Below are 10,657 nucleotides of genomic sequence, written 5' to 3'. Positions count from 1 at the left end.
TGTGACCACCAACTCAGCTAATTGCTGATAATGCAATCAACTGCAGAACTAGTTTCTTTCCTAGTGAGATGATGACTAGAATTAGGCTCCCAGCCAATGGAATATAATGTCCCAATGCACCTGACGCAAGTGCCCTTGGGTTTTGAAGTCGATTTGCAGTTTAATACTGCCTTTGCCGATCCCAAACCGGATGAGAAAATGTGGAGGGAAAGGGAACTGCAAGTAGCTCTGCAATTTTGTTAAACAACTGAAGTGCATGACATTGCCCTGAATTTTGTTTGTGTTCTTGTCAGTCAGTACGTATATGATGTGCATGCCACATTGGAAGCGAAAGCTCTTTCAGACAAAGTTGCAGTCCAAGTGCAGCAAATGGTTTCGCATGAGGGATCAAGCACTGAAAATGTCTTTCCTGTAAAATTGAGTCTGTAAAATGCTAGCGAGTCTGTACCTTTTGCCAGTTAGTAATCATAGGAGTGCCTCTATGAGGTTCAGAGAACACATGAAAATATTGCAAATTTGAAACCACCATTTTCAAAGTGATCAGTACTGTTGTTAACAGAGATCAGTTTGGTCACTGTACCAATTTTAAATCTTTTGTATGTTCATAAGGCAGATCAATTTTAAACAGAATTCAGATGCAAATTATGTTTTTGCCTGAGCCGGTGACGTTGGCGTAAGAAATCTGGAACAAGGCGTCCTGTAAACTAGCAAAGAGAGAAGTGACGCAGAGAAACTGGGAATGTGGGCACTCATCTCTGCGTTAAACTGAACTTTCTCCCCTTGTGGCTTCACTCCTAGAGTTTCAGTCTTCAGTTTCTAGTGGAGTAAGAAGTTTCAGAGCAAAATCCTGCCAGTATCTGCTGTAGGATCAGGTCAACTTCAAATTTTGTAGTAATGTATCTGCTGCAGAAGCACATTGTCTAATCGGTCCCCATAATATTCAGAGACTATATTACAGTTCAGAATTTCAGACATTGCAAAGAAATTTCAAACAATGATCACTGAGGCCGAGAGGAAGAGCGATCTGCAAACTGAATGTTAAAGCTTCCCGAATCTGCAAACTGAACCTTCTAATTCGATTCGGCCATGTGCCCGCTCCTGGTTTCGCAGATCAAGGCATCAAGCGCGCCGAGAGATATGCGTCACGGGCACGCCATCATCCGATGCGAAGCTTTCCTAGTTAGGCTCGAACATCAGCGGATCGCATCCGGCGGTTGCAACGATGTTTGTCAACTCCAGTCGGATTCAGTCCTATCGTAAATACTCGACTTGCCTCGTCCGCTCGACCTGCTCACGTCGCCTCTCCCTCCACAGCCTAGGACGAGCAATCCATCCGCCGCCTCGCCTTCTTCCGCTCGCAATGGCCGCCTGCGTAGAGCCCACCGTCACCGTCCGCAACCACACCGCCGCGGGGCCGGCCGGCCTCAAGAGGAGGCGCATCGCTGTCGGCAGCGTGGAGCAATACGAGGACATCAGCCGCCTCGGCGAGGGGGCCTTCGGCGCGGTCGTCAAGGCTCGCCACCGCGCCACGGGCCGGATCGTCGCCATCAAGCGCGTCGGCAAGGCCCACGGCGGGCACGCTGCGCTGCTGCGCGAGGCGCGCTTCCTCAAGGAGGCGAGCGGCGGCGGCGCCAACCCATTCGTCGTCGGCTTCCACGGCGTCGTCCGCCGCCCGGATGCCTTTGACCTCAGCCTCGTCATGGAGTGCGTGGGCCCAAGCCTCCACGACCTCCTCCGCCAGCGCCCCCGCGGGAGCCCGCCGCTGCCCGAGTCCACGGTGCGCGCCGCCATGTGGCTGCTGCTCACGGGCGCCAAGAAGATGCACGGCGGCCACATCGTGCACCGCGACATCAAGCCCGCCAACATCCTCGTCGGCGACGATCACCGCATCGTCAAGCTCTGCGACTTTGGCCTCGCCATGTCCACGGACGAGCGGCCGCCGTACAAGCCGGCCGGCACGCTGTGGTACATGGCGCCGGAGATGCTGCTGGAGAAGCCCGACTACGACGAGCGCGTCGACATCTGGTCCCTCGGCTGCGTCATGGTAGAGCTCATCAACAACGGGAGTCCTCTGTTCCAAGGCTTCTACGGTGAAGGACAGCTCTGCGCCATCTTCGACGTGCCGGGCACGCCTGATGACAGTACATGGCCGTGGTTCTCATCCACGGCTTTCGCCACCATGGTGATGCCGGAGCTGGACATGCAGTGGGAAAACAACCTACGCGAGCTGATTCCCGAGTCGAAGCTGTCCAAGGAAGGATTCGATGTCCTCAGCGGCCTCCTCACGTGCAACCCGGAGAAGAGGCTCACGGCAGCCGTGGCGCTCAAACACCCATGGTTCGACAAGATCGACGTGCTGGAGCTGCCAAAGAAAGAAGAGTTTGCATCGCCGATGTCCTTGCAGACCAAGAGACGGAGGATGCATATTGGTTTAACATGCACGGACATAGATACTTCATTTAAATAATAAACATAATCATATCTTATATTAGTAATCGAATATTTCTTTTGGAGTCTCCACATTAATTCTCACCAGACATCTTAGAAAAATAGCTCTTCCATTATAAAAATGTTCTAAAATAACCTCCAAATCTATAGACAAGTACATATATATTACTATTATGTATATTACTATTATGTTAGAATATTTAACAAATGAGAGAAAATAATAAGGTAAGAAAATTTGTATTATTAGCTTGGGTCCTGAGTTTTTCATGAGCCTTTAATACTTATTTATCTCAAACTTCCCTCCCAGGCGGAATGACGAGTTGATAGGCTAGTATTGCAAAAACAAGATGATAGAAATTCCACACCCAATATTCTGTGGACTGGGATATGATTCATTAGTGCAACAAAAACGATCCCCACAAATCCATTTCGGAGAAGAATTTTCAAGCGAAAAGCGGAAATTCGGTGCTACATAAGTCTGCCAAAACTTTATTTTAATAACATATATCATAAAGCCAAATCAGGGTAACAAATTATCTTCATTCTTTCATTGGGTCAACGTACTGAATTTAGGTAGTTGGTACTGGAGCCGGTAGATGATGAGTGAAATGCATGAGCTTCACCAGCCTTATTTAAACTGTGGTTATCACTTATCAATAATATCCTTCCTTGCGTTTGGGTCAGTCATCACGAACTGCTTTTTCTTAAATTAACACCAAACCGAAGCTAATGGATTTTCATTACTACATAATTCTGCTCGATGTAGCTCAGCTTGTGATGTTGTGGTTACTTTGGTGATGAGGCTTAGAACTATGTTGTTACTTTGGTGACACTGGTAGAAAACAGAGCATTCTGGTTGGAGAGACGCAGCAGGTGCGCAAGCGTACGGGAGATCACGGCTCCCATTGGGCCGAAGCGGCTCGCCTTCCAGATCGGCAAGTGAGGGTTGTTTGGCTCCCACCCTGGCACGACCCTTCTCATCAGCAACTGCTTCAGCGTGTAGTCCCTCTGTCGCAACCGTTACATGAAGAAGACACGCTTCTTCCACTTCTACGTGCTTAGAACCAAGACCGACACGGTCGAGAAGCGGCACGCCTCGCTGCGGAGGCTCGGCATGTGCTTGTGGCTGGAGTACGACGAGAAGGTTGCCTTCTTGAGGGGAAAGCTGGCAGACGCGTACTGGGGCGCGGCGCCGGCGCCGTACAGGGAGCGCGTCGCCGGCTACCTCCGCGTGGCGAGGCGGGACAGACTCCAGCAGCGCCTCATTTTCTACGCTCTCGCGATCATGCTTGCCGCGCAATGCCTCCAAGTAGCGAAGGTGGCGTGGTCCGCGGTGGTGCCCGGGAGGACAATGTTCTGGTGCATCGTGATCAGTGTCTGCCTGATGTGTAAACCCGGAGTGAACCTGTGGGCTGTGGCGTGAAATGTTCGATGAGCCGGATGTCATTGTTGGGATGTTGGAGGAAGTAGGTTAAGGTCCTTACCAGGTACGGAGTGTTTATTTATCACAATATGTGCTGCCCTGTTTTTTTCTTTTTTCTTTTTCAATTATTTTTCTATACAAGTAAATATTGTATGTACGTATAAGTTAAAGTTATGATAAATGTTTACGCGTATAAGTTTGTATTACCGAATTTATCATCCAAATTGTTGCTAGGAAAAAAGTTATACAAAATTTGGAGCGTTCGATGGAACCGCGCGCCATGAGTACGCATCGCCGCGCGCTAAGAAACCTTGTTAAGAAGTCCTAAGCAATCGATGTTGTTTGGCCTCCTGGCCTTGCCCTCTGGCTCATAGACCCCGCGCAGTGCCTCCGAACCCTCCGACTCCGACATGGAACCAGCACTGCGTCTCCGACTGCAACTTGGAGTCTATTCGTGTTCTTCCGTTACGGATTTTTGGGGCGTTCGATGGTTAACAATGGCGGACCGCTGGTGCAAGATGGGTTACCCGTATCGTGAGGATTCCACTGCTTCCCGTCCATCACCGTCCACCGTCCTTGCTCCGTTGCTCGTGCCGTCGGCGGCGTGGACTCCAGGAGGCAGGAGCTCGGCCATGGTCGGCCAGGAGCGAAGCCGAGTCTCTGTTGCATCTCTCCCCCATTGGGCCGAAGCCCGTTACTCTTCTAAAAGGCCAAACCAAAGCCCGTTACTCTTCTAAAAGGCCAAACCGAAACAAAAGGGCAATCTCAGCCCACAAGGTAGCCCTGGCTAGCCAACACTGACCTGAGCCCACACGGTAGCCTTGTACATTGATAATATGTTTTGTGTTTCACGTGCATAATTTCACACTTGCTTTGCCCCAAATACATATTCGTGTATTCCCTCCGTTTAAAATCATATTCACTTCTAAGTTTGTTTTGAATCAAACTTGTCTAACTTCAACTAACTTTATAGAAAATTATAACAATATATATCATACAAAGTATACTCAGTATCAAAATATATTTTACGGCAGATTGAAGGAAACCAATTTAGTATCATAAATAATATCATATCTTTTAATAAATTTGATTAAAGATACATAAGTATGATTTATTAACAAACCCGGAGTGTAATAATTTGGGACGGATAGAGTATTAGCAAATACGAAGACATTTGTTCCCTCTAATAAAGTGGAAGGCAGTTTGGGCTACATGTGCCTCAGTACAGGTGAAAAAAGGGCCCTGAATGAAAACAATTCCACAAGTGAGCCCACCCTGCTGTGCAGCCTGGTCCACCGTGGTGCAAAGCAGACAAAGCTGTTGGCTGTCAAAACATATTGCTGCAAGCGGCACTGCCTTGAAAAAGCATATGGCTACTCGCAAAAAAACAAAAAAAGCATATGGCTGGCATTCATCAATCACCATGCACTGTAGGTAGCCGCCCAGAACACGGCAAACAAGCATAACGATGATATAGATTAGATGTATTACCATTCGCAAGAACACCAGCTGACTAGTCGCGTGTTTGTGATGATATACTAGTAATAATGTACAGATACGAGACGTCGGCACGGTAGCAAAAGTTTAATCTGCCCTCCATCCATTGAAAATTGGAAATCCCAGATGCCGCGGCTACTCCTTAGAGGATAGCACACTTGCGCTCCGCTGCCAACCTCCGGAACTCCTCGTTCTCCATCTGAGCCTTCCTGAGGCTCTCCTTCAACTTCTGGATCTCGTCTTCTGATTTCATTCTTGCTTCGAGCGCCACCTTCTCTGCTTCCAGCCTTGCGTTCTGTTCTTCCATGAGTTGCTGTTGCAGCTTCTCCACACTGTAGTTTAGCTTTTCCTCCACCTGTGAACACCAAATCAATGCAAGTAACTCGTAAGAACAATATTCAGAGCATCCAATTGTCATATGAGTAGAGAATCAATCGCCCTTTCTTTTTTTTTAACATAAAATGGCTAGAGCTCTGCCTTTCGATTAATAAGGAAAGAGTTTACAGAATAGAAGCAAACGGCACTCATGCCGCTCAAGCAATGACTTCCAGGCTTTCAGCCATTTAAGATTGATGACAGTTTAACAAAATAAAGTTGACATTCCCAAGAATATCCAACAGCCAACGCTAGTTCAAACAGATCTTGAGGTTCTAGAATCTACACATGTTGCCCATATTTGACTTTCAAGCACATTCGAGTGTCCAATGCTATTAACCGAAATAGCAAGCCATTCTAAATAAGTCTTAAATTTTGAAATAAGGTTTTGAATATAGCTCTTACCATGCTGGTTATGTGCGCAAGTTGTTCATCCCGAGTTCTATGTATCTCCTTCTTCAACTCAGATATCTGCTCTTCAGAATATCCAATGGTACGCATCTCCTTTTCTCTATCATGCACCTCCTACACAAGACAAGAGACAAATGAGAAACAAAAATCTACTGAATATCAGCAAATTTATCCAATCACCTTAATGCGAGTGAACATTTGATCTGAAAATGGTTTTCCTCCATTATTTGCACTAATTGAGTCCACCAAATCAAGCAGTTTGTCAAGTTGCTGCTCTTGGAGCCTTCGGTCATTGGTCATGTTATCAAAGAGCACCACCCTGTTTTGGCATAGCTCAACAACTTTCTGTTAAACAAAACATACATTACTATTTTGCACAAAAGCTCATGACTTAGGTGATGAAAAAGAGGTGAGAAATCGATTTATATCGGCATGGCATTAGAAAAAGAAAGAAAAAGGGAGTAAAAGGTAACCTTCAAACACTCAGGGGCATTATTTTGCATTTTCTTCAATTTAGATTCACCAATTACATCTCCATATGTAAAAACTAAAATCATGTGGTTAACAATCTTTTCCCCAAAGAATGCCTTAATGCTCTCAATTGTACTTTCAGATTCTTGAGAAAACCGATGTGTGGCAGGAAAAACCATCAGAACTGCATGTATCCCATCTTTAGCCATGTTCAAACACTTCACAATTTCTTTACCAGCATCCTCAGTTGTAACCTTGACTTCAAATAACCCTATAGTACATTTTAGTAATTAGCCAAAAGAAATCATGGATATCAGATGCGAGAGAGAGACTGATCATTGTGCGTGTTTAAGTATTATACATATAATAGGATCGTCAACAGCAATACTATCTATGATTCTCTGGTTTTGAAAGGTAGTATTACACACATTTTTCATATCTAAGAACAGACAATATATAATATATAAGATATAAAGCATAACATAGTAAGGTTATTTTTACTTCTGAACATGAAAGAATGCAATGAATTGATAGATTATGAAAGCAAAGGAAGGATAACTAATATGATGTATGCTATGGTATGCCATGTAAGATAAACACCTGTGAATCCTTCTGGTTCATAAAGCATTTTAAGTCTGCGACTTTCATAGCTGAGCCTAGCTCGGTTGGTTGAGGGTGTGGATGTACACCTAGACCAAGTTCAAGTCCTGGTCGAGGAGAATTTGGGTTTCTTCTTAATATATAAAATCCTCCTAGGTTGGTCTAGTTTTTTTTCCCCCATAAAACTGATGGCACGTAGACAGACAATGCATTGTAACTGTGGGACTTCTTCATATGAAATAGCTAATTTCTACTTTTATCAAGATAAATGATAGTGAACGGAACTACATGTAAACAGCACGCTATACAATACCATGCTGCATTAATAGCAGATGGCTTCTCCACTGAATGCGAATTACAAAGTTCAAAACCCAAAGAATAAACATACTAATTTCCCATATTCAAGGATGAATGATAATGATACTTCTATGATAAATGATAATCAATTAATCATAACAACATAACCAGAAAAAAGAAGGTAAGAGTGACATGCAACACAAGATCAAATAAAGGTATCTCAAATTCACAATGCCAAAAAGCCAACAGATTGAACAGACAGCGATAACATCAAACAGGGAATTCTTACCTGGTGTATCAATAACATTGATCGTGCGGCCATCGTGCAGGGTGGTGCTTCCCATCTGACAAGTATTAGTAACACTAACATGGGAGTATTCTGATTCAAATACTTCCTGTCCAAGGATGCTATTTCCAGTTGCACTCTTTCCACAGCCAAGTTTCCCAACAAGAACAAGAGTGATATCAGCACTGGGCAACACCCAGTCATCGTCATACTGGTTTCCACCCATTGCAAGAGTTGATGGTAATGCCTTACGCCTTACAAAACTATTAAGGGAAATCAGGACATCAGGACTGGCACCAGTTATCTTAAATGAGGGACCACATTCAAGTTTTGTAACAAAAAAGCAAAAGTTGAACTGATCAAAGAAAAGCCCCTCCACATAAAAAATCTAGGAATCGAGTATAGTCCATGCAGTTTAAGTTGCATAAATGATCTACGGTCAAATTTCTAAATAATCAGCCAGCACAGGTTAACTTGAACTTTTTTTTCTTATTTATGTTATGGTAGGAAAAAAACACTCAGCTCAAAAGTCCTGTGCAGCAAGAAAATAAAAGATAAAGAGTCCAAATTCAGTAGATTAACCTTTTTATTTCTGTTTATAATGTTTTCTGATGTTTCAGGAAAAAAATGCACCTAGCAAGAATAAGAGATGATATATCACCTAGCAAAACGCAACAACTGATCAATCCTACATATTTGATCATATACAGTCAAAAGAATAATATATGCAATGGGGATAAGTACAAGTTACCATTACCCTACAAGGCCTTACACCAAATTGTCTAGGGAAAATGCAAATTTGTATCGACAAAAAGCTCCATGATCAATTTATCAAACAAATAAATTAGAAACCAAAACAATCCCATGCATGCTACACCAAAAATTACAGCTTTTACCAGATTAGGTCGAATGAGCAATTTCAATGTAAGAACCTATCGAAAGAAAATAATCAATCACCAAAGGCTCCATAGGTAGAGTAAACTGACGATGCAGCACAGATTATCCCACAGGTTGCAGAGCTATCAATTACATACTAAAAAAAACTCCAGCTGCTCACCGATAACCACAGAGTGGACCGTGACTCTAAATCCTAATCACCAGGTGCATAAATGAATTTCCGGAATCAACAATCAAGACGCCTATACACTATGTTGCCCAAAAAATCCAATCTACCATAGCGCCGACAATCCAATCTATCAAGATTAGATTGCGCGCGGAATTAACCAGAAGGAGTAGACTTGACAGTAACGAAGAGGAACTCTCGCGGACAATAACGATCAAAAGCCGATCTAATCAACTAACTGATCGAGGGGAGGACTAATTACTTGCTTGCGAAGAACCGGCGGCGCGGCGGGCGAGAGGAGGCGAGCAGGGAGTAGCTGCGCGAGTCGTGTTCAGGTACTCGGGTGAGGGGAGGTGAGGTGAGGTGCGGTCGGTTTATGTTTATCTCCCCCGGGGCCCCGGACCCGCTGTGACTTTCTTGTAACGCCCGTGCCGACGTTCTCCTGACGTGTTTACATTGCATCGCGTTTGGAAATTGGAGTTCGTGGCGTACCGTCCGTGGAGTGGAACCCATCCGTCGGATCTGCTGCATTTGTATTCCTGCAAGGACGTGTTGCCGGGGCAAACAAGGAAAGCGGTTTGCCAACGTCACGGTTGGTTTGCCAAATAAATTGATGACATTAATCTATAAAAAAATAGAGTTTTATGGCAGCTTTTTAATCTAAAAAGTTAGAAGTTCAATAATGAATTTATCGTACATCTTTTGGAAAGCTACAAGTTTAGAAAAGCGGAAAACTGAAAAACTCAGTTTTATGGGTTTCTCGTAGCTTCCTGAGTTCAGAAAGCTAAACACATCTTCTAAAAGCTAATATTAGCTTTTTAGAACCAAAAGTCAGCAGTAGCTTTTTAGAAAAAAAATTTCAAAAACTACAACTCAATCAAACAGGCTTATCCTCTACTTAAACAATATATTCACATTTAACGTGATCAAACAGTAGCAAACTTTGCACTGATCAAACAGTAGTTTTAACACTTCCAACAAGGTTTGCAGGTAAATTAACATAAGCCGCCCCCTGTTGGCTTGGTCAACCTCCGCCACTGTTCAGTGTGTCATATGATTGGTTGAAAATGAGAAAACAAATTAGGAACTTTTTTCAACACATTCTAAAATGTTTCACACTAATGCTCACATCATCGTCACATAACGACAACTCGATTTAAAAAAGAGAAATTATTCGATTATGGGACTGGGTGCAGACATGCATGCAGTATTATATAATCAGCAATATTCGCTGGACAATATCTTTTTTCCATATGCTCATCAACCAAACACATCGCTGAGAGAAGAAAGAAAGATGAAAAAGAAAAACGCGCTCACCTATTAAGATCCGTTGTTGCTGCAAACCCCCCACTCCCCTGGACAAGTGCTTTATTCTTGCCTTTAAAACTCTGCACAAATAAAGTAGAAGTAGTTCCCTAACAGCCAGGAGAGTTTTTTTTAACTTGCTCCAGCCAGCTCACATCAGTAATCCACCCCACAGCATGCTAAGTTAGAACATATCCTTACCATCCAGAATCAGACGCCCGTTCCTGTAATGCAGAAATTAAGTTGTTGATTTTTCTACAGATGATTGGGTAACTAAAAACATATGAGAGGGAGATAAGGAATTTATGTAGAAGTGTACTCTCTCCGTTCCAAATTGTAGGTCGTTTTGCATCTAGACATATGTCTAGATGCACATAGAAAAGCTAAAATGACCTACAATTTAGAACGAAGGGAGTATAACACATCACATGGCAAAATAAAATAAAAATAAAAATAATATAGAAGACACTAATTGCCATTC

The 10,657-nt window shown here is 43.7% G+C and overlaps 2 protein-coding genes across 2 annotated transcripts; one reads left to right on the top strand and one right to left on the bottom strand.

Annotated features, from left to right (window-relative positions):
• Positions 1–1,360: 1,360 nt before the first annotated feature.
• On the top strand, positions 1,361–2,467 carry LOC101777502 (putative cyclin-dependent kinase F-2). The gene has a single exon (XM_004954935.1). It carries the CDS (start codon positions 1,361–1,363, stop codon positions 2,465–2,467), a length of 1,107 nt encoding a protein of 368 aa, XP_004954992.1.
• A 2,833-nt stretch (positions 2,468–5,300) lies between these two features.
• Positions 5,301–9,343, bottom strand: LOC101767892 (immune-associated nucleotide-binding protein 9). Its single transcript, XM_004952727.2, has 6 exons — positions 9,134–9,343; positions 7,812–8,071; positions 6,628–6,896; positions 6,335–6,499; positions 6,149–6,268; positions 5,301–5,723 (listed from the first exon to the last, which is right to left on the bottom strand). Exons 1-6 carry the CDS (start codon positions 9,331–9,333, stop codon positions 5,511–5,513), a joined length of 1,227 nt encoding a protein of 408 aa, XP_004952784.2. The 5' UTR covers positions 9,334–9,343; the 3' UTR covers positions 5,301–5,510.
• Between the last annotated feature and the right edge of the window lie 1,314 nt (positions 9,344–10,657).

This window comes from Setaria italica, chromosome I (genome assembly GCF_000263155.2).
Source record: "Setaria italica strain Yugu1 chromosome I, Setaria_italica_v2.0, whole genome shotgun sequence".
NCBI classification, from domain to species: Eukaryota; Viridiplantae; Streptophyta; class Magnoliopsida; order Poales; family Poaceae; genus Setaria; species Setaria italica.
Note: the sequence above shows the minus strand (reverse complement) of the source record. Positions and strands in the feature narration are given on the sequence as shown.

What these genes read in the sequence shown, in the direction of transcription:
- LOC101777502 (XM_004954935.1), top strand. Translation starts at nt 1,361, where the DNA reads ATGGCCGCCTGCGTAGAGCCCACCGTCACCGTCCGCAACCACACCGCC.
- LOC101767892 (XM_004952727.2), bottom strand. Translation starts at nt 9,333, where the DNA reads ATGCAATGTAAACACGTCAGGAGAACGTCGGCACGGGCGTTACAAGAA. An exon ending in CAATGTTATTGATACACCAG is followed by an intron (nt 6,897 to 7,811) that starts GTAAGAATTCCC and finishes AATGTACTATAG; the next exon opens with GGTTATTTGAAGTCAAGGTT. An exon ending in TTGCGCACATAACCAGCATG is followed by an intron (nt 5,724 to 6,148) that starts GTAAGAGCTATA and finishes TGGTGTTCACAG; the next exon opens with GTGGAGGAAAAGCTAAACTA.